At 41.9% G+C, this 24,128-nt stretch overlaps 1 protein-coding gene across 10 annotated transcripts in view; it reads left to right on the forward strand.

Moving 5' to 3' along the window:
* Positions 1 to 24,128, forward strand: part of msh5 (mutS homolog 5) — a 90,626-nt gene that overhangs the window by 33,633 nt on the left and 32,865 nt on the right. For 8 of the 10 annotated variants that reach the window (XM_048261801.1, XM_048261807.1, XM_048261803.1 and 5 more), the window contains 6 exons: positions 13,193 to 13,228; positions 13,388 to 13,470; positions 17,967 to 18,012; positions 18,449 to 18,587; positions 18,756 to 18,818; positions 18,965 to 19,093. In XM_048261801.1, coding sequence (XP_048117758.1) covers positions 13,193 to 13,228; positions 13,388 to 13,470; positions 17,967 to 18,012; positions 18,449 to 18,587; positions 18,756 to 18,818; positions 18,965 to 19,093 — 496 coding nt within the window. The remainder of the gene's footprint in view (positions 1 to 13,192; positions 13,229 to 13,387; positions 13,471 to 17,966; positions 18,013 to 18,448; positions 18,588 to 18,755; positions 18,819 to 18,964; positions 19,094 to 24,128) is intronic. The other 2 variants (XM_048261802.1, XM_048261808.1) reach the window with 2 other exon arrangements.

The following is a 24,128-nucleotide window of genomic DNA, read 5'->3' on the forward strand; positions in this document are numbered from 1 at the left end:
AAATATAATTACTTCTGTTTTTCTTTGTTCAACTGAAGAAAATTTTGAGACATCCAGTTTGTTGATCTTGTCGATACACTGACAAAGAGATTCAAGGGGACCATAGTCAGTAGGCGATAAAGCTAAGTAAAGTTGGGTGTCATCGGCATAGCTACAGTGGGCATCGCTTTCAAATGGCCACTTCAGTCGCGCATTATGAGGCGTGAAGCTTTAGTACCACTTTCAGCCACTGTGCGTCGCCCTGCCACTGTACATCGCTCTGCCTGCCGCCCCTTCTGAAAAAGCTCGATTTACCTCGATTTAGGCTCCTTGGGTATGGCTTAAGGCTTGACTACACGGTGGTAACGGAAATCGAAATTTGCTGTCTACATTATTGTCAGTGTTGGGTTAACGTCACTACGCAAATCAAAACAGTGGTGTGATAATTGAGCCAGTAGAGAAATACCTGTTCAGAATTAATCTGTAGCCTTGGGTAGGCTTCTGCGACGTTTTTAACAGGCTGCGCCATAGAGGCTTAGACAACTATGACCCACGTTTTGGTTTCGTAAATGAATTTGCCTGTACAATAAACAAATACATCTGCTTTATGCCGCAGAATTACATTCATATTTGGAACTTACATAGTCCAATGCATGGTTACACTACGTTAGTGTTTCCCAAAACCATAGTAGCAACGAACGTTCGCAACCACTATCGTAAAGTTGTGTAGTTACAACTACACCTCTCGACCTGTGGTAGAATGCTAGTAGAAGCATAGTTCCAGGGATCTTCATGTCAAAGACATCACTGACGCCAGTTATTTGTTTGCAAATTAATAATTATAAATATATTTAGGTTTCTAATTGATATTTACACTTCTAACCACCATACATCCATATTTTAAAATGCCCAAGGCAGAAAATACATAAATTAAAAGTCAATTTGCAGCCATGTGCACGTAAGGAAAAGTCACACACCTGCAGATAATAATAAGGTGGTGCGCACTTTTTGACGAGTCAGCTGAGAATATGTACAGTAGCCTTTGATTTTCATGGAGGGGGGGTCCTTGTTAGTTTACGCAAACCAAGCCAAGAAGGCTGATTCTGATTTTGATAATATGATCTGCACAAAAGATAAACTTAGGTAAACAACGATGTCAATATTGTTGTGAAAATCTTAATCCAGATTCAAACTCTTGGACAGGGGACTGGTAACTGCTGTGCAACGGCGGCTGTCATCTGCCGGCCTTAACGCAATGCGCCACAGAAGTATGTGCAGGTGCCCATTCACGTGCTATTAAACGTCATTAACCACCTTAGTCCAGACTACTGAAGTTTGGAAACTATCATGGTCCAAACTTACAGTACTATGTCAGTACGACAGTTTTGGGAAACAGTCGTAACTTACATGTTGGTTAGTTGAACGATGCATCTTGTTAGTAAAAAGCTAACCTCCGTTAGTTGTACGGGAAACGCACCCCAGATCAGCTTGTAGGCCATTAGCAATCTGTTTATTTTATTTTATGAAGCCTACACAGTAGATCACATGCCACATTCTGACTTTCAATAGACAGATGCAATAGCCATTGGTCAAGTATTGAGTATAAAGCAATTAAGATAGTACCCTATACAAAAAGTACTTCATACTATCATAAAAATTCGTTAAAACGAATAGCATTTTGCAACTTGACAAAACACTGGATTAAATATCGTAGGCACAGGAGAAAACTTGTACATCCATTGGCCCGCGGGGGAGATCACATGCCAGTTGCCTCTCCCTTCAGTGCTATGACTCGCTCGGGTTGTGAGCTTGTTTAAGCCAAAAAAAACTATTGCAGATATCAATGCGTCTTTGTTCATGGGTTTGGCCTCACAGCAGAGGCTTAGACAACTATGACCCACGTTTTGGTTTCGTAATTTGCGCTACTTATTGACTGCAATGTAGTCAATTGACTGCTTGACAGGTTATTTTTATTTTTCTGTGCAATAAACAAATACATCTGAATTACGCACTTGGCCAGCCTATAGAACGGGCACATTTTGGAGAGAATAGAGAATGTACGCATGCAAGAATCTGTAGGCTATTTGTGGCTGGTTACCAGCAAACAATGTTTAATGCATTAACTCAAGACGTCAAACATTTTCTAAACAATACAAACAGAAAGGATGCAGCAGGCAGCAAATGTAGTCATTTCCAGTGGACGAACAAAATGCTGAATGAAGCCCAAAGATATGAAGGCATATCTGGCAAGTTGTTATTTTTTGAAGACGTAAATGGTTGGGCTATAGGCCTAGTTTGCAAGAAGGAGACATAAAGCGTGAGCATGCCACACTATCCACAGCTGTGGTAGCGGGGGGTAGGAGGATTACTGTTAGCGCAGGATTTATATATTTATATAGATTTATTTTGGGCAGCCGTGGCCTACTGCTTAGCACTTCGGACCTGTAACCGGAGGGTTGCCGGTTCGAATCCCGACCAGTAGGCACGGCTGAAGTGCCCTTGAGCAAGGCACCTAACCTCACTGCTCCCCGAGCGCCGCTGTTGATGCAGGCAGCGCACTGCGCCGGGATTAGTGTGTGCTGCACAGTAGGCCTATGCCACTCTTTGTGGTTGATCAACAAAAAATAAAAGATGTATTTGTTACGTTACGACGTTATTGTAGGACTAGTAGACTTAAATTCTGAGAAATTAAATGGTACGAGAAACGATCTCCATAGCGCACCAGACCGCGATGTCTTCAAGGGTTGAATGAAGGGAGTTTGCAAAAATTAGTGTATTTTTCAAGTCAATAAACATTCTTAATTTTCGAATGTCTTTGTCAGGGAACATCTGGCTTCTAAAAACCATAGGCCTGGTAGTCGCTCAGACAAGGAGTTATAAGATAAAGGCAATACCATTTGTGTCACCTAATGCAGTTCAGTGAAGATACCATCAGAAGGCAACAATCATAAAGCACAGTGCGCTCGTGCGCTCTCTCCCCTGCACATAAAGCTGTCTGCGTGTTGTAGGCTAGATTTGCGTGAGTTCTTTCTATCTGCTTTACTTTTGTGAGTTGCAACCACCTAGGCTATGTTATAGACGTTCTATGAGGTACCAGTGTTTAGCTGTGTCAAAAAACAATAAGCTTTGTCAGACTACTTTTAAAATGATATTCAGGGCTATATACATTTTAACCCTTAGAACCCTAAGCTGTTTTTAGGGCATTTTCACTACCTTTATTCATAAGGATTTATTCTGGTCATTGTAAGTGCCACACACACATATTATATATAAAGTCTAGGCTATCCAGATCTGCCATTTGTTAGTACTGACATTGATTTATTTTGATTTTTAAAGAATTAAAATACAAAAAGCGTATTATAAAAATTCTTATATTTTGTCATGTATCTCACCACAGCAAGCTCATAGCTCTACATGCATTTCATTTGTGTGTAGGGCAGACTGTCCTGAATCAGGCAATATAAATACCATGTTGGAGGGATGCTCTGTGGCTGAGTAATTTACAGAAATATGTGGTGTGTGATTTACGGAAATAAATGCCATTTTTTATTTACTGATGAAAAATGACCTTTCTGCGCTCCATATCTGTGACACGAACTGATCTGACCTGACTTGACCCGAAGTTTGCGTGTTAGCTCGTGTGTATGCACTCATAATGATTGTCAACTTTATACTGCATTGCCATAAACAAAGTAAAGGCAAAAAAGGTGTTTTTTTGTTGAACAAATTGGAATGCAATGTGAGCCTTGAATTGGATGCCATGTAGGAATTTGCTAGGATCTCAAAACTGGATTATAAACATGCTTTGCCACAAAAACAGACAAAAACGTGGGGTAAGTCCAGCTATATGAAGTTATTATTTTGTTGTCACTTCGTCTGTTTTATAACCCAGAAGGATGTACTTGGTATCAAATGATAGCTCGGTGTCCTCTTTCATCTGACATGCGTGGCTTATCTATCCGATCACGGGTCCGCGAGTAATTCAAACGAGAGTGATGGGTGCGCAGGTGAACGCAGAGAAGTATAGGCTGTAAATATGATGCAATTTGATTTAATTTCATGATTTTTCATCAAAGATTGTTAAGTCGGAGCAAGATACTTCGTCGTAGTTCATGTCTATGGGCGCGAAATGGGGATCGAATCCTGCCTGCATAAAGAGGCGTGTCGATGACGTATTGATGAGCATACGTTGCAACCGGCCAACAGCAGCGGCATAAATAACCGGCGCACACCTGAAGTCGATTTTCTCCAGACTGGAATGCTCAAAAATGCTAAAAATGTACCTGAAATGTTCAGAAGGGTTTGAGGATCATGAAAACGCGTGCCGAAATTCACATTCCTAACTCTATAGAACCAAGACCTTAGCATATGTGGTAAAATTCTGAGCTATGCCCATAGACTTCAATGGAGCAGTCGCTGCCTCTGCTCTGCATAAAGGGGGATTTTGACCCCCCCTCGTGCGATCCGGGTTCCCGGAAGTGGCTCCTGATGAAATATCTTGCTCCGCCTTAACAATCTTTGGTTTCATCTCGCTGCGATGAACGGTTCCGGAGCAATGTAACAGGAAGAAAAGGTGTGTTTTTTGACGCACTTTGCGTCAATCGGGTTCTAAGGGTTAAACATTCGGGGCTGAATACCCGACAAAGCCTTGCGTTAATGCTTTCTGTTTGTCTTTAGCTGTCTTTTAATGGAGCAATATCATTCATAATATTTGCCATTTTTGAATTAAAATGATCTAGTAGATCATTTACTGATTCTGACAGTTCACTAGATGTCTGTGAGAGTGCTTGCTCAAAGAGAGCACTTGTGTGTTCATTTATGATTCTCCTTTTTACAATTATAGATCTGTTCTGAGTGTGTGGGGACATAGACACATTAAAGAACACACAGAACACACACGGGGCAGTCATGGCCTACTGGTTAGGGCTTCGGCCTTGTAACCGGAGGGTTGCCGGTTCGATCCCCGACCAGTAGGAATGGCGGAAGTGCCCTTGAGCAAGGCACCTAACCCCTCATAGCAGGCAGCTCACTGCGTCGGGATTAGTGTGCGCATCACCTCACTAAATGCAGAGACCAAATTTCCCTCACGGGATCAAAAGAGTATACTTATGCTTATAGAAAGTGTCACACTCAGGGATTGAACCCGGGCCTCTGGATCCAAGTACTGACTCTATACCTAATGAGCTATCAGCAGATGGGTTGACTCAAGTGCAGAGACTATGTAGACTGTAACTCTTCTTTATTAGAGGGGATGCATCCCCTCTATTGAAATCCGGAGACTTCTTCTTATTATTATTATTTTTCTTTTTACCTTTTTGTGCGCGCTATTCAGCCCTAACCGCTTAACATACAAATTTGGTTCAAACACCGTTCCGTAGATCTTCCAAGGCTTTACCGTCCTATCCGTTTTTCATTTTTGAGAAGTTTATACTTTTTGAGATATTTGTAATGAACCCTCTATACCCCGTAGCGGCCGTCGACGGCCGTTCTGTATTCTCCTGTAACGGCCGCGGCCGGCCGTAATTCTTAAAGAGACATCTGCTACAGTATAATACATGAAATAATACAGCGTTAGTGGATAAATAAACACCAGACTTTTATTTTGACACACTTAAATGGCTAGGTCGCTATTGACATTTCTCCGGTATTTTTGAGTTTAGCCTGTTGACTGACCGGCTGAGGACTTACGGTGCCTCTGGAGTTATGGCTTCTAACAAGCGTCCGCGTCTTTTCTCATTAGATGAGATGGTATTGATGTGCATCCACCATGTTTTGATGTAAGTGACGATCATATTGATGTAAGAAAATGACAAAATAAAAACATGAAAGTGTAATAAATTTAACGTTAGCATCCTCCTGTTTGTCATGACTGACTTAGCTGCCTCTCTGGCATAAAAAAAAATCGTATGGCTGTCACTGTGAAAGTCAGTTTGAGTTTAGCTAGCACCAGCAAAATATAGGCATAATTCAATGATGGGTCATTGCCTAATTAACAATAAAGTTTATGATAAACCCATGCCAGGTTTATTTGCAGTTATATCTTAACACATAACATTAACATTACCCCTTTCTGGCATGTACAGTAAAGCTAACATTATCCCACTTACAGATAGTTATTGCAAACTACTACTTATGTATGTCTCTCTAAATGAGTTTTTGTTGACTAATAACCAAAGCGGGAACCACCGTTGTGTTTTCTGCTTATGGATGTCAGGAAAATGTATTTGTATACAAGTAGGCCAATGTCTCGTCATCTTCGTGATTACAAAAAAGCCTGCTAATTTGCTACCTTCACTGATGTAACGTTAACGTTAGTCTGAGACTCGTAATGTTAGCACAGGATAGGTTGAAGGTTAGTGAACGAGTGCAACAGGTTCATTATCATCAACTGATCAAGTTTAGATAAATTATATAACATGATGTGCATATAAAACAAAACGTAAATCCATGTCAGGATTAACAGTCCCTGTTGTTGGTGACATGCTTATCAAATGAGTCACGATTTCATGCGCTATGCTTCATGGCCTACGTTAGTTCATTTACTCATCATTTTTTAGCTGTAAGGCTCACTGTCCAGCTAAATCCCACATAAGTGCAAGATATGCCAGTCTATTTCAATGAAATCAGTACTCATATAGTATCTTGTTTCCCAGCTTCTAATACAGAAATATGTGAACCATATTTATAACTTTTTGTTAGTGAAAAACGTTGAGACTGTAAGTGAGTAGGCCTATGGCTGTCTATGGGAAACATGAATATATAATTTTTAATGGATCATATATCATTTGAAAGAGCAATTTCTAATCTTTAAACTGAAAGAAACTTACAATTGACACTTTTCATTAGATTTTTAGTTATTCTTGGTTATTTGAAATGTTTCTCAAATTGCCCTTTTCTCTTAGAATTCCCAGGAATCTGGGGCATTGTTGTAGAATTCCACTGGGGTATAGAGGGTTAAAAGTGTATTTTTCCCCCATAGACTTGAATAGGGGCTGTGATGTCATAATAGAGCCAGCTGCGCTCGTTAAGTAGTTCTCAGAGCAGTTCCCAGGCTAATCAGAACACTGGCACAGGTGTCACCTGTGAGGAATTCAACTGTCTCAGCCTCTAAGCATACAATCTAGCTCTACCTGAACTACACATCCTGTTAAAGTGTTTCCTGTGTGTCCAAATAAAAGTCCCAGCCATATCTCATGCATTCAGCATTATATCACCAGAACGGCTTGACGTACATGCTGGATCTGTGTTTGCATATTTAATACGTTTCATACACGTGTTTCAACACTGCATTTCGGTCGTTGCTTTTACCTTACCATTTACCTTACGCATGCCAGGTATGTATCCACCAGCTGCCTGCCTGCAGCCTACTTCCAAAACTCCAAAGCTGCTTGCTGTCAGATTTGGTTCCGAGGGCACAAGTTCAGTGTATCAACAACACTCAATAACAGTTTATGTGTTAATCAATTAAATTCCCAACAATTTAACAACAGCTAGTTCTGGAGTAGGCTATTCAACTAGCCTGCTTGCTTACGACGAGACTCAGGCTGCGCAGTCGGCACCCGCTTCCTTATTTGGGTTTTGGGTTGCCAGGTTTTAGCCTATGACAAAACGGTTGAAATTGAAAGTGACCGTGTATGTGTAGGGTGTATTTCATACACAATCTGGCAACCTGAATGGATCAATGATTTTAAAATGAAGTTTGATGGCCATGCAAATTTCGGGAGTTTTCCGGGAGAAATAACAAAACGGGAGGGTGCTGGGAGATGACCTTGAAATACGGGAGAAACCCGGGAAAAACGGGAGTGTTGACAGGTATGCTAGTCACCCTGTCGAATGCAAATGAGGTGGTAAGCATTTCTGAGGTCGAGCTTTGTGAAGACAGTGGCACCTTGGAGTAAATCAAAAGCAGTGGACATTAGTGGAAGAGGGTAGCGATTGCGGACTGTGATGTTATTCAAGCCACGATAGTCTATGCAAGGCCTCAATCCACCATCCTTCTTTCCCACAAAAAAGAATCCGGCACCAGCTGGAGATGCGAATAAATCCAGTGGCCAGGGCTTCTTTAATGTATTTGTCCATAGCTTCACGTTCAGGCAAAGACAGAGAGAAGATCCGTCCACGAGGTGGACTAGTACCAGGGAATAGCTCAATGCTACAGTCATAGGGTCTATGAGGAGGCAGCGTAGCTGCCCTTGTCTTGCTAAAAACCTAATTCAGGTCCAAATACTCTTCAGGGACTTGAGACAACTCAGACACATCAACAGGTTTAGTAAGTGAAAGGCCTGGACTTGACAAGAGACAAGTAACATGGCACGTGGGACCCCACTCAAGGACTGTTCAGTAGACTAATCGATCTGTGGATTGTGACGATTCAACCAGGGGAAGCCAAGAACTACGGGAAACTCAGGTGAATCTATCAGGTGAAGAGTGATTTCCTCCCGATGGTTGTCCGCTTGAAGACACAAAGGAGCTGTGGCTAGTCACATTTCCCAATGAACGACCATCAAGAGCAGTAACAGAGAGAGGTGGATTAACAGCATCCTGGGGCACCTGTAATCGTTGAGCCAAGTTAATATCCATAAAATTTCCGGCAGCACCTGAATCAATAAAAGCCTGAAAGTTGTGTCGCTGCTCTCCCCACAACAGAGAAACAGGAAGGAATACTCCCGCACCCGGGGAGTCAGAAGAGAAAGTTGCCCCCGTCATAGCCCTCCCATGCTTTGAGGGGGCTGGCCTTTTCCCAGAAGCTCAGGACAAGAGGCTCGGAAGTGGTCCGGCTTACCACAATAAAGGCAATATCTCTCCCTTCTGCGGCGATCTCGTTCTGACTGAGGTAAACGGGCCCCTCCAATCTGCATGGGCTCAGGATCCTTGAGAGGTGTAGAGCTCAGGTACCTGGATGAGGTTGGAGCTTCAATGGACCACCGGGGTGGACCTTGGTCCCGGCGGCGCTCACACAGTCGGTTATCAAGCTGAATGGCCTGAGAAACCAGAGCCTCAAACTCCTTGTGAGGACCCGCAGAAGCCAGTCCATCCTTTAGCGTATCCGACAACCCATGATGGAACACCGATATGAGGGCCTCCTGATTCCACCCACACTCAGCTGCCAAGGTCCCGAAGGTGATGGCATAATCCGCTACACTGCTATGCCCCTGACGAAGTTGGAGGAGCTGTTTGGCCGCTTCTTGTCCCACCACTGTCTGGTCGAAAACGCGCAGCATTTCTTCCTTGAAAGCCTTTTAGTCAGAGCAAATCGGACCCTGTTGGCCCCAGATAGCAGTTGCCCAGGCCAAACCGTTGTCAGTCACAAGGGTTATCAAGTAGGCTATTCGGGATCGGTCAGAGGGATACATTGAGGACTGTAATTCAAATGTCAGATCACATTGCGTCAAGAAACCTCGGCACCCACCTGGATTACCGTCATATCTTTGGGGTGCTGGCAGTCGAGGTTAGACCCTGGAAGGGGTGCAGGAACCACCAGAGCTGGGGATGGCGGTGGAGGTGATGGGTTAGCAATTCTCCGCACTTCTTGCAGCAGCTCCCTTAGCATTTGATCGTGCCTGCCAACTATGTCCTGTTGTCTATTGAGAGTTTGAGCATGTGTGTCCATGGTGGCTCCAAAACTGTTCAGAGTAGCCAGTAGGCGTTCCATATACGTGAGGGAAGTTCCTGGAGTCTCTGCTGAGTCATTCATGGCTTAGTCTTTCTGTCACGCTCGGGGGTTGAACCCGGGCCTCTGGATCCAAGTACTGACTCTTTACCTAACGAGCTATCAGCAGATGGGTTGACTCAAGTGCAGAGACTATGTAGACTGTAACTCTTCTTTATTCCAACATGAAGCTTCTTTTCCAAAACACACAGGAGATCACAAAATCCAACAAAGGAGAGAAGAATCCAAACAGAGGCAACTTTGCAACCGTACCTTAACAAAGTTCAGTTCTTCCACAAAGTGGAGTTTTAGTCCAAACAGTATTCATACAGGGGCAATCCAAGAGAATAATCCAAAACACAGTCCAAAAGTCCAAAAGTACCAGAGTGACGCGAAACAGAGTTCAGTAGCAAGGCTAGGCAGTATAACAAAGCAATGTCAAACAAAGACTAAGCAAAGGGCATGGCAGGAGCAGAGCTTAAATACCACATGGCCAGGTCACATGACAGAGATAACAGGACACGGTTGAAATGAATAACATAGAATTGAGGCTAACAAAGATATGCAACATAGCATGTGTTAAAACAAATGACCACCAGAGGCTGCCAAAAAGTCCCAAAACCATGACAGAAAGGATCGGAGGGACATTGAGACCCTTTGTGATAACAAGGTCGAGGGTATGGCCAAGAGTTGGCCCCTGTACATGCTGTGTTAGGTTGAAGGTATAAAGTAGTGCAATTAATTCCTTGGAATAACCGTTTTCAGGATTAGCCACATGCAATTTTAGATCCCCTGATATAATAAGACAGTCCAACTCAATGCAGATGTTTGACTAGTTCAAGTCAAGTCAGTTTTATTTGTATAGTGCATTTTACATGCACAGAGTGCAACCCAAAGCGCTCCACATATAAGACACTGTCATTGACACATAGACTAACAAAGACAATAGATGCCGGACGGAGCGGCGTAGTCGCCAGCGTACCCGTGACACCAAGAAGGACAATAAACAAATTAATAAATAAAATAAATGAAAGTAAAAAATAAAATTAGTCCAATTTCCATCCGGCTGAAAATGTCCAAGGGCAATGATGACTTGTGTGTAGTTCACCACAGTGTTTTGGAGGCCTGCAATAAATTTCAATTTCAATTTAATTTCACTTATAGAGCGCCAAAACATTACACATGTCTCATGGCGCTTTACATGGTGTTAGTCAGTAGTAAAATCTGAGGAGACGATTTGATGAGTGCACACAGGTATTCAAATGATACAAAGTCACCCAATAATGATTGATTGCATTGGTTACAACTAGCCTGACGTAGTCATACTCAATTCTAGTCAGAATTTGAGTCTAATAATGCTCCATTGGAACGTGATTATGGGGCGTGTAAAATAGGGTGTAAAATGCCTAGATTGACCTAAGGGACTGTTCGTTATTTATTTAAGGGGCTACCGGAGGAGTTTTGTGAGCATTAGTCAAAAAAGAGGTGATCCTCCCTCGCCAGCAAGAAATTTTTCTATGACCCTCCAAAGTGATTGAGAAAAAATGCATGCCCCTTCAATTTATTAGTGCCTTCTGTTCTGGGTCAATTTGCATGCTACCACTCCTTCCTTAAAATGCCTTGAAAAGGCTGTCGTTTGCACAATTTCATAAATAATCACCGGGACCGAAACATAGCCTTCCTGTCAACTTTTTTCCGGGTTTATCACGCACTGTATTTTAACTTTTGTCCCCGTCTTAGGAGGAGCTGCAGGGCTGTCGCAAAGGGGTGCGTGGCCCTTTTCACTTACGTGAATGAAATCATGCGATAGCCTACTTTACACGTAGCCTACTGACGGTGCATTTTAATAGTAGCCCAGGCTAAAGGCTACACCAGCTTGTCTTTAAGCGGGGAAATTGTATGGCCTATAACATTATCTGAGTCACATATTTGGCCATAAGCCGTATCATAGGCTACATCACAAAACCAAACTAGTGTTTGAACACTTTAACAGGGGGAATTAATTGGGCATGAATCATTGTGCTGAACGCTATTTGTCAATGAGCAGAAACACACGACATTCAAGCTATTGATATACTATATAAGATGTGCACTATGGAAACTGGTCTGTAGGCTAACATTGGACAAATAAATAAAAAATTGACTCACCATATCCTGACTCAAAAAAATAACATCTTCTTGCTTACTTTGCCGCAAACTCAGCAATGAAATCATAGGCCAGCTTGCAGGTAGCCTACGTCTTTTTCATTTCATAGAAGGGCGAGCCCACTAGTCTCTCCTGTGACATGGAGGTGCGCAAATAATAGCCTATTCGACTTAGAAAAGCTTCATTCACCCGATGCCAGTTACTGATCACAATTTCAAAGTTCGGGAAGTCAATCTTTTTAAGTTTTAAGTGCAGTACCCTATCCCCTTATTATTATGTGATTATTAGGTAGTCCAGTGCGTAGGCTATGTAATCCCATGTCTTGGGTGCGTAGGCTATGTAATCCCATGTCTTGGGATTCGGACGTGCTCAAAAAGAAAAAAACTTCGGGCTAGATTTTTATAGATGGTTATGAGGAGCAATATGAGGGAGAAATTTGATAATTTATCGTTGTTTTGGGGACGTTAAGCAATTTTCTATAGGCGTCAGTGAAGGAGATTGAAGAAACATGCCGTCACGTCAGGTATAGCCTAAAGTTCATAGGCCTAATATGACTTCATGCTAAATTTTTTGAAGGTTCTTAGTGATTATGAGGAACAATATGAGAAAAATCTGGTGATCACTGATCGTTGTTTTAAGACATTAGGCTAAGCTACATTAAGCTTTTTGCTTAGGCTATAGGCGTTAATGAAGAATAAACGCTTAATGTCATCTTTGGCCAGGTGTGAGATCAGACGCGAGGCCCTGGGCGACGGCCCAAATTTTGCTGTTTTCATGAATACAAATGTTGGGTGACCCTCCCTCCTAGACTAAAAAAAGTTGGGTGACCCTCCCCTCAACAAAGAATAAAAAGACATGACCCTCCCTATTTTCCTCCGGTGGTCCATTCCATAAATACCAAACGGTCCCTAACCAATCAGTGCAACAAAATAGCCGACCGTGAATCCTGTAGGAAGAACACCCAAACCATCCTTCTTCTCCACAAATGCCTAAACACTGTTTTCTGGTCGTCTTTTTTTCAATATCTGTCAATATAGAGAAACTAGAGAAATCTAAATGTCTAGCTTCTAGCGACAGGCTTGTTGCAAACAAAATCAACTGAAGTTAGCTCAGGTGACATGAAAGACGAGGCACTGTTGCTCATCTATCAATCATTGTACAAAGCCCGCCCAAACAATTTGATTGGTGCAATCGGTTTGAACTGCTCTGGTTCGGAAATAGTTGCTTCACAATGGAATAAGTCTAGACCGATTTTCCAGACCTCAACTTTTTTGGGCGGTGTTAAATTTGGGCTGGCTTCCAGGCTAGGTGACAATAACAGCATGGAACAGACAACCAGTCAGTACCTAAATGTTTTGCACAGTAATGAATACAGTATGGTTTGTTACCTGTTCATTAAAAAAGTCTCTTTTTCTCAGAAATGACATGGTCTACATCGATAGAGATACATATAGGTAAGTTATTTTATGATTGCTACTTGTGCTATTACACCATTCCACTTTCCAGCTCTTAAACTACTCTTACTGTACATTCATATATATATATATATATATATATATATATATATATATATATATATATATATATATCATTCATTTGTGTATTTGTGTCAGTGTTCTTCAGATCTTCAAATCCGAGTTGCATCCATCGGTGTATAAACTCCAGTCGGGTGAGAAAGAAGGACTCAGTCTCTTTGGTAAATCTCATAGTGTTAGATAATATTATTTTAATAGAACATGTTAACATAGACATTTAATGAACTTATCAATAATGGAATGGTTGTTAAAAAAATGGAACAGGTGACATTTTCTTCTTCAACTTCAGCTGCAGTATCTAACTATAATGCTTCCCAGTGTGGGACATTCATTTCACACACTACTAAATCAGTGTTAATTTTGTTGACTAAGACTATGACTATGACATTTTCACAACAGTTAGGTTGTTTACATTATATGCACAGACTTAGTTACACGGCTGTGACTGATTTCAACTGTCTTCGCTCATTAATCGCATTTCATAGTGACATCTGGCTATCGTGACTGAAAAAAAGACGTGTGATGGGTCTTGGGTCTGTTATTCACCTACTCTGATTCTAAAGGAGAATATCTGCCTTTTGGAGAATACGATCGATCGTCTATTGACAGTGATAGTCACGGTGCGTCTGTGAATGGAGGTGCGTCTTTGCTACAGTGTCCACTAAGCATACCATGCTTATTTCGAACCTCTGCCCAACAAAGCTGGAGGTGCCAGTGGTAATAGTGATGATAGTGTCCGTAATGGAAGTGGTACTATGAACTAGCTGATCATTGCTTTGTCTTACTTAAAGCTGCCTTCAAGTTCACAAACACGACACCTCAGTGCTGCTTTTAAAAGTTGTGCAAATACAAATTGCTTTGTGGAAGCGCTGCTGCAATGCTCGCGCACCCTCCCTCACAATGATGATGCGCACACAACTTGCTTTGAGTGAAGTGCGCTCGCGAGTTATGCATCTTCTGTAATTAATACTAGATGTTCTTGTTCACATTGAAAACAGTGGCAGTCCTAGCTTGTATAACACCCTGAAATCTTTTTGGAGGCAATTTGTAGTGTGAATGACTTCAGACTAGTCATTAGTTAGTTGTGCACTGTTTCCCGCTCTCCCGCTCAGTATTAAAGGAGAATTCCGGTGTGATATTGACCTAAAGTGCATTGAAACATGATACCGAGTGTGAACGTATGTCTCATAGCCCATCTCGGCTTGTCCCCTGCACTCCAAAATCTGGCGCTAGTTAGCCGATGCTACCAACAGCTTTTTCAATAGTGGTGCTTTGGCATCGGGCTAGCCATGCAAATAAATCACTGTTTTACACCCATTTACGAGGCTCAATGTATCTCCACACTTCATTGGTAGACTTCCGAGGGCCCTGACATTTAAAACGAGACATTGAGAACTTTGAAAAAGCACTGGTAGTTTACTTACAAGACGATTTATACAGACAGTACCTTCACAAAGTTTAGCGTTTGCAGCCATCTTGAATTTAGTCACGATAAGTCGAGCAACGAGTAAGAATGAACAGGTATGATAAGGGATCAGATTCCAAAAATAATTCAGTGGAAATGCATGGATTCCAGTTTCTTCCAGTAGCAGCAACTGGAATCCATGCATTTCCACTGAATTATTTTTGGTTATGAGGTGGATATTGATGAGGCCGAAGGTGATGGGATAAGTGTTCGAGATGGAGACGTCTTTCTCTGCAGACGTAACGGTGGTGGCACATTTAAGTGCTGATAGCACAGGCTATGTGTCCTCCATGAGCTGCCAGTACTCATCCTTTAACTCCAGGATCCTGGCATCTTGAAGCTTGGTCACGGTTCGGTCCGACAGCACAGCAGCAACAGCCCACCGCTGCTCCACAAGCCGATCAAACATCTCGCACACGGAGTTCCACCATGTTTTACACGACTGGATAAGCAGGTGACTTGCAAGGCCATTTGCTCCTTTTTCTTTTGCAGCGCTTTGGTTGCTGCAGTGCTGTGATTAAAGTGGCTAACGAGTTTACTAGCTGCTGATATTACCCGATATAGATACAGTGCAAATCCATCATTTATGGCCAACTGGAGGGTGTGTGCAAACCAGAGCACTCTGGTGGGACTGTTGGCAGCAACAACAATGGCCGCGTTGTCATGAACGCATGCAATAACTCGGTCTTCAAGTCTCTACAGCTCCATTCATTTTCTCAGCGAGGTGGTCAGCTGTTTGCTGGCCTGGCAGACTTTCTGTGTGCAGGACCGCTGAGTTCATTTGCCGGGCATCATGATGTAATGGCAAGTGATGGTGATGTAACTCTCAGCTGTTACAGCGGTCCAGCAGTTTGTCGTCAGAGCAACTCTCTCAGCTGTGCTCAATTCCTTTAACAGCTCCTGCTTCCGTTCTTCGTAGTGAGTTTCTACCAGTCTGCGAAGTCACAGAGTCTGGTATCCAGGCTAGTGATATGCTGGTTCCAATAAATGCATCAGGTCTCGAAAACCTTGATCCTCAACAATACTTAAGGGCAGCATATCCATCTCAATGAACTTGCAGAACCCTTGGGTAATTTTCTCTGCTCGTTGTGCATCGCAGCTCCTCTGTGCAAACGCAGAGGTGATGCTAGGTTGAGACAGTGCTGGATGCACCGTCACCGACATTGACCAGGGTCGGATGCACTTTGTTTAACTCATTGAGTGCCAAAAACGTAATATTACGTTTTTCCTTCCCATGCGTTTAGTACCAAAAACGTAATATTACGTTTTTAGCTTTTTTTAAAAAAAAAATTAAAAAACTAGACACTCTAACACACATTATATGTGATTTTGGGAACTCTGTGATGAATGGAAATTAAATATATGACGATCGAAAACTCATGAAAACGCACAATCTGGACATTTTATCTGGACATTTTATCATAACTCGGTTGCCGCTTTGGGTCGAATCAGTGACATATGCACGTCAGGTCAAAACCAGGCCATTTTCGTGGGTCTATCACTAGGTGGCAGTCTCGCCAGGTCTCGCTGATCACTTCCCGGAAAGTTTACAGGCAACACTTCATATTTCATGAAAGACGTTATATCTCCATTTCTCCATATCTCCAAAAACAGTGATTTTGATTAAAACTAGCCACTGTTTAGCTTGGGATTTCTCAGGAACAGAGACGTGTAGAAATACACTATTTGCACCCACTGAGAGCTTAAAGTTTCACCTTTTAAACGAGCCATTGTAATTGTTCATAGCTATAACACAGAATATGCATCATCAACAATGGTCTAGATTGCTGGCACTCTAGGACAAAGCTTCCGAAAACAGCTTGGCATTCAATGAGTTAAGTGGTACATCATTTGAGTAGTGGCCGTGTTGAACTTATACACGGCACTGCAGTGTTTGCAGTGAACTAATTCGTACAGAGCACACCTATCCGTAACAAGACCTCTGTAGGAGTGTTTGAATGAAGTCAAATGGTTCAGTGGTTTAAATCGCATTAAATCTCGATTTTGGAAGAATAAGAAGAAGAAGAAGCACAGCTATAACAGTCATTGAATTTACATGTAATGCAACAAAGGGTCCAGGGCTAAAACACAAAGGCATTGGTAGTCCCATGAGCAAGTCCTCCATTACAGCTCCTTAATGGCTTTACATAGCTAGTCTGTAGCTACCAAGTGAAAGAAGCAAGCTGGTGCCCCCTTGTGGATGAGGTGTGTTTGTGAAAGTAACTGAGTGCAAGTCACAGGCAGCACGTCGTAACACTTTGCTTATCAGCATAACCATGATTTGTATAGCTGTTGCTCGTAGTGCCGCTTGAAAAGTCGAACTGTAATAGCAATTCTGTTCGGCTACACATTACGTCAGCCTAAAGAAAATAAATGAGAAGCGCCACAGTCAACAGTCTGTAACAGACCCTCAGGGCGACAAGGCTTACCTTGTCTCACTGAAAGGATATTCTCAGAGAGCTACCGTCAGGTGTCTCACTGGAAGATCTCATATGGTTTCCATCCCTTTGGGTTCGTTGAATTTGCGATCCAACTGCGCAAACTTTAAGTTGGATTTATCATAAATTGATAAATAATCTGGCAGGGTGGAAAATGCAAATTTTGTTACTGTCATTCTGGTTTGTTTCAAAGTCAAAGTCAAAGTCAAAGTCTGCTTTATTGTCAATTTCTTCACATGCCAAGACATACAGATTGAAATTACTATTTCTCACTATAGGTGGAGACAAGACATATTTTACCAATTAAGTCCACAGACAAACATTCAAGTAAACAATAAAAAGTAAATAAGAAGGCACATACAATGAAGAAATAAGAGCAGCAAAATTGGGTTGAAATTGTGCAATTGTGCATAGACAGTCAATATAATGCAAAGTCAGGCCAATAAATGGCTGAGGTAGTTCTGTTTGACCTATGTAAGCAAGTGGCATAGTGGTGCAAGTTATGTAAGAGCAGCAGAAGTGTGTTGTGTTTTCAGGACAACAGGACAACAAAAAGTTGCAAAGTGTACAAGTGGAGTAGTGCAAGTGGAGTAGTGCAAGGCAGCCATTGTGGGTCCAAAGTCCAGGATGTTATGTAGCTGAGGGTGGAGGGGGGAAAGGGGGGAGAGAGTTCAGCATCCTAACAGCCTGGTGTATGAAGCTGTTGGTGAGTCTGGTGGTGCGGTTTAAATCTATGTTTACTTTTTTTTTTCAGGAATTCTGAATCGCTGTAAATCTAAGTTTGGTTCAAAATTGCTACGGTAACTATCACTTCATCAAACATCTCTGGTTCAATTGATGAAGTCTTGAACACCCTTTGTGTTGTTTTTTGTGGTGTTTGTATTGGTATTTCAGAAGCACTGCATTTTGTAAAATGATCTGATCTATACAATAATAGTTGTTTTAAATATTTGCATTGTTATATACAGGGATGACATTTTTTTCTGTAGAGACTTTTTATAGCAATGTATGTCAGAACAGTAAAGCTCAATTTGAAGTAAATGACATGGGTCATATGCCATGGTGAAGGGTTCTATTTTTGGCTCTAAATAGTAATCAATATTTTTAACAGACTTTCCATTTCAACCAGACATGTAGCGTAGATAACTTTAAAAAATGAATTTTATTCAGTCTCTTTGCTGTGTGTCTTTTATCACACACATCAATCTTAATCAGTCTTTTTCTTTTGCCTCTTAGAAAGTGGTTCTTGCAGCCCACACGTGATATTACTGTTTTACATCGAAGGCAAGAGGTTGTGCAATTCTTCACAACTCCTCGTAACTTAGACACATTCAGGATTCTGCAGAGCTGTCTGCGCAACATTCGGAGCATTCCAGTAGGACATCACACAACCCCTGAATATATAATGTCATGTATACTCATAGACACTAAGCAAGCATGTAAATTCAGTATACAACACAAAACAACATATTTACATATAGAAATGCCCTGTTCTTCCCTATTTGTAGCTGGTAAAGTGGTCATCCTTTATGTTTCTATTCAGACACTACTGCATAGAATGGCTCTTTCACATACAAAAGTTAATGACTGGCAGTCACTCTACAAGGTATGTTTCAGCCTTATGAATTACACACCTCTGATAGCACTCAAATGCATTATGTTTGTAATTTGGCTATGTGATATGTTTAGATATGTTTTGTCATGTGTACAGTGGTATATTGAGCATAATATGTATGTGTCTCTCCTCTACAGACGGTATACAGTGCTGTTTGCATCAGAGACACTGTACGCTCATTACCTCAGTCCATCAAACTGTTTCAGGAGATTAGTGCTGACTTCACAGATGATCTGTTCTACATTGCTTCTCTCATCAGCAAAGTGGTTAGGCCATCCAGAGTTTTGCTTGGCTTATGATCTGAGTAGCTTTTCGTAATTAACAGCTAGTCAGCCTACAGTGGGCATCGCTTTCAAATGACCACTTCAGTCGCGCATTACGAGGCGTGAAGCTGCGTGAAGCTTTAGTACCACTTTCAGCCACTGTGCGTCGTTCTGCTACTGTACATCGTTCTGCTACTGTACATCGCTCTGCCTGCCGCCCCTTCTGTAAAAGCAGGAGGCTACCATTAAACATAATTGTTGCCGAGAGTAATCCCAGCCTAATTTGCTGTCTACATTATTGTCAGTGTTGGGGGTAACGCAACTACAGAATTAATCTGTAGCCTTGAGTAGGCTTCTGCAGAAAACATTGTTGTTGCCGATTTAATACTATCTGGCGACGTTTTTAACAGGCTACGCAATAGAGGCTTAGACAACCATGGCCCACGTTTTGGTTTCGTAAATTAATTTGCCCTACTTCTTGACTGCAATGTAGTCAATTGACTGCTTGACATGTTATTTTTATTTTTCTGTACAATAAAAAATACATCTGCTTTATGCCGCAGAATTACATTCATATTTGGCTGACTTCTGCAGACGCGCAAAAAAACACTGCCACTTCCCTTCCCATATTCCACTGATCACACATCAGACAAAGCCTTTACCTTTATATGGCTCTGGACATAAGTATATAAGTATATATATTTTTTTGATCCCGTGAGGGAAATTTGGTCTCTGCATTTAACCCAATCGGTGAATTAGTGAAACACAAACAGCACACAGTGAACACACACAGTGAGGTGAAGCACACACTAATCCCGGCGCAGTGAGCTGCCTGCTACAACGGCGGCGCTCGGGGAGAAGTGAGGGGTGCCTTGCTCAATGGCACTTCAGCCGTGGCCCACTGGTCGGGGCTCGAACTGGCAACCCTCCGGTTACAAGTCCAGAGTGCTAACCAGTGGGCCACGGCTGCCCTATAATGCCCACGGCTGCCCTACATCAGGGGTGCGTTTCCCAAAGCTAACTACGCTTAACCCAAATTCGAACTCTTGGACAGGGGACTGATAACTGCTGCGTAATGGCGGCTGCCATCAGCACTGCGCCACAGAATTTACGGCGTGGGTGAATAGGGGATAAATAACAATAGAGTACACAACTGTTTCACCAGCACATTTAAATGACTTGACTAAAACCGTGCGTAACTGGAGGTACACCTGTTATCTGAGCAGTCTGTATGTCCTCATTTTGCGAATGCAAGGACGATGAGTCTGTTGCATTTCGTTAGATGTCCGAGTCACGCATAATGTTTGAAAACCACTGGCTCGTAATAACAATAATTTAACACACGACAGTTGGATACTTCATCATGTTCCCATGCCTACATTTTGGTGAGTAGCATAGAGATCGTTAAAACAATAAAGTATGGCTCTCCGTTTGGGACATCGAAAACTTATATTTTTAATAGTGTAGACTACCATCGGAGATGCTGAATTGCAAAGGCCTCGGGATAACACGTTATCTCCACTATCATCAGTCAATGCCCCCTTGATCAAAGTGGGGAATGAAAGAAAAAGTTTGAGAACCACTGGCTTAACAAGTTACCTGCAGTCCAGAACACACAGAATATTGCAACAGAAAGTTGCCTTTATAATCAAGTACTATTTGTTCCAACAGCATTCAAACAAAGCCTTTATAAAAGTGAAAAAAAAAGAAGTAAAATAAAATACTGTTACTGTAGTAACTGTATCCCAAGCTTCAGCTCCCCACGTCTGTGACAGGCAGACGACACCGCTAAATTCTCAGCTTGTTTATACCCCACACTGAATGCGTAAGACCGCTAGGCCCATCACTGTGGGGTGCGGTAGCCTACTCTCTGGGATTTAAGTCAAGCAATATAACCATACAAATTTTATAATTTCGGCTTTGTCTGAACTGGCCATTGAAGGCTACATAAAAAATAAACAAGTAGGCCTATCCCCTATTCAATGATATCGGCAAATGTTTGTTTTCCAAGTAAGAATTTCACTTCACCATGCACCTTCGACAATGAATAGCTCATTAAACTTATGTTACTGTTGAACGTAGGCCTAACTAGTATCATTACAAACATTATTCTGTGTCCCATTGTGTCATGTAAGGTCGTTGCAAAATCTAGAGAAATGTATGAGGTGGTCAGCGGGGGACAATTGAGACACACATCGGATTGTGTTATTACTTGAACATTACACACTATCCACAGCTGTGGTATCGGGGGCAAGAGGAGGAGCAGAAGGCCTGCCTCGAATGCAGGCTTGCCCAAAATAAAGGCCTGTGGTTTGCGCAGCCTACAGTAAGTAGGTTAAATAACAGACCCGCCACAATGTGCGGTATGATGATTTTTTACAAGCAAGATATTTTTGGTGCCCTATGCGTACTGCATGTTCTTAAATAACAATGATCATCAGTAGCCTAATATTCGACCATTATTTTGTGTAAATGGGTTAGACACCAGGGGACATATTCACAAAGCCTTTTATCTTACCACTAGGAGTAGGCTACTCCTAAATAGCAATAAAAGATTTTAGCTAGGAGTTTCTCTTATTAAGTTATTCACAAAGCCTTTCCGACCTACTCTTAGTAAGGAAAAATTACAACTCCTGAACAGATTCTGGAGCTGAGCACTCTAGAATCTTTGACTAAGAGTGAGTGAGTCTTCGTTGCTATGGATGACGTTATTACTCATGCACAAGCTTGACTGAAGTGACCACCTTGATTGGCTGATGATTGTAACAGGGGAATGATTCCAAACACCTCCCTTACGATGAGTGGCAGGTGACAGGTCTGAGAATGTGTGCGCTACACAAGGACGGAAAATGATGAATAACTGAATAAAAAGGCCTAGCCTAAATGAATCAAGAGTAAGGCAAAACAAATAGCCTAGTAGCCTAATGAAACATACGGATTGATGTAGTATCTTTGTAACATTATTAAATTAATCTGTTACTATGCCTATGCCTAGGCCTACGTTTGCAAAAGAGAACATTTTAATTTGATTCACAATAATGTTACATTTAATTTACATGTTGACAATGAGTAGCCTAGTTTTGGTTGTTGTTGGTGACATTATTGCATGTTAGTTATGCCAACAATGCAAAATTGCTTCCTCACAATTGGAAGCTCTGCATAGGGCCGCATAGGATTTCAAAACATGGCGAAAAGCCACAAAAACGGTTTGTGAATAGGCCTGTGAGTTAGGAGTCCTCTCGACTTATTTTAAGCTGTCACAAGGTGTGATTTGTTGGGGGCAGGGCCGGATTAACTGGGCACAAATGTCTGATGGCCCCCCCTGCCCCCCAGCCAACGTGAATCGGGCGGTCAGTTAATAGGCCTATATCGTGAAGATTTTTCTTGCCATCTAAGGCACGAGCGCATCTGTGAGGCCAAGCCTCACCAAGTAGCCCGTTTGTTTACAACTAACATTGCATTTATACTGCTTATAGGCTATGCAGAAATAGTTTTCAACATTTTGAATATTAGTGTCAGGTGAATTTAGAAATGTTCTCAAAGTAAAACACTTCCCCATGACAAAGACATCGTAAAACACTGAAAGTTAATATTTTGTCACTAGCAACATACATCTGTCCTTTGTCGAAAGCAGTTGCATGTAGCTCTGAACAAAACCGTTCAAGAGTTATTTAAGGGGGACGAATGAAACATCCTACAGCTTAAATAATGTAAACTTCCCACGACTACAATATTTGACAACATATCATGTATGGTACTTCAAGTATGTGTTATTTTATATAGATTGCTGCTGGGCTATATGTCTTGGTTCATGTCTGTTAACAACTCATTGCCGTCCTCGCGGTTGCATCCATCCACCCTTCTATGAAATGAAAAAGACGTAGGCTACCTGCAAGCTGGCCTATGATTTCATTGCTGAGTTTGCAGCAAAAATCAAGAAGATGTTTTTTCAGATGTTTGAGTCAGGATATGGCGAGTCAATGTCATTTATTTGTCCAATGGTAGCCTACAGACCAGTGTCCATAGTGCATAATGTATCAATAGTCATGTGTGTTTCAACTCATTGACAAATAGCGCAGCATGATTCATGCCCAATTCATTCCCCCTGTTAAAGTGTTCGCCTTTGTAGTTTGTTTCGTGATAGCCTATGATAAACGGCTTATGGCCAAATATGTGAAATTTCCCCTCTTAAAGACAAGCTGGTGTAGCCTTTAGCCTACTATTAAAATGCACCGTCAATAGGCTATCGCATGATTTCATGCAAGAACAGGGTGAAAAGGGCCTCGTCAAGTTCACACAGGGCCTTGCACCCCCTTGCGACGGCCCTGCAGCTCCTCCCAAGACGGGGAAAAAAAGTTAAAATACAGTACGTGATGAACCCAGAAAAAGTTGACAGGTAGGCTATGTTTCGGTCCCGGTGATTATTTATGAAATTGTGCAAATGACAGCCTTTTCAAGGCTTTTTAAGAAAGGAGTGGTAGCATGCAAGCTAAATTGACCCAGTAGCCTACAGAAGGCATCAATAAATTGAAGGGGAGGGTCATGCGTTTTTTCATAATCACTTTGGAGGGTCATAGAAAAATTTCTTGCTGGCGAGGGAGGGTCACATCTTTTTTGACTAATGCTCCCAAAACTCCTCCGGTAGCCCCTTAAATAAATAACGAACAGTCCCTAATGAAGTAAACTTGTGACCATCAAAAATCGTTTATCGCCTGTAACTCCGTGATAAGAGGACGTAACAGGAAGACATTTGGCTGAGCAACGGAGGTTAATATGCTCTATATTTTGTCCAAATGATGTCTGTCTATCATCGTTGCAATCGGAGAAAACCGGAATGTTTAATTTGTCCTGCGTTTCTTCTACGGCTGCAAACGGGATTCACTCGCAGTTAACCAAATATTTCTTTATTAGGGCAGGGCAGGCATATTTCTGGCTATTAAATTATTTCTAAACCAGTCTGCTAAAGTCTGTAGTGAAGTCTGTGTAGGGTTGTCCAGGCTCCATTTCTTTTTACGAGACACCCTGCTCACTTGAGACA

This window comes from Alosa alosa, chromosome 13 (assembly GCF_017589495.1).
Source record: "Alosa alosa isolate M-15738 ecotype Scorff River chromosome 13, AALO_Geno_1.1, whole genome shotgun sequence".
NCBI lineage: Eukaryota > Metazoa > Chordata > Actinopteri > Clupeiformes > Clupeidae > Alosa > Alosa alosa.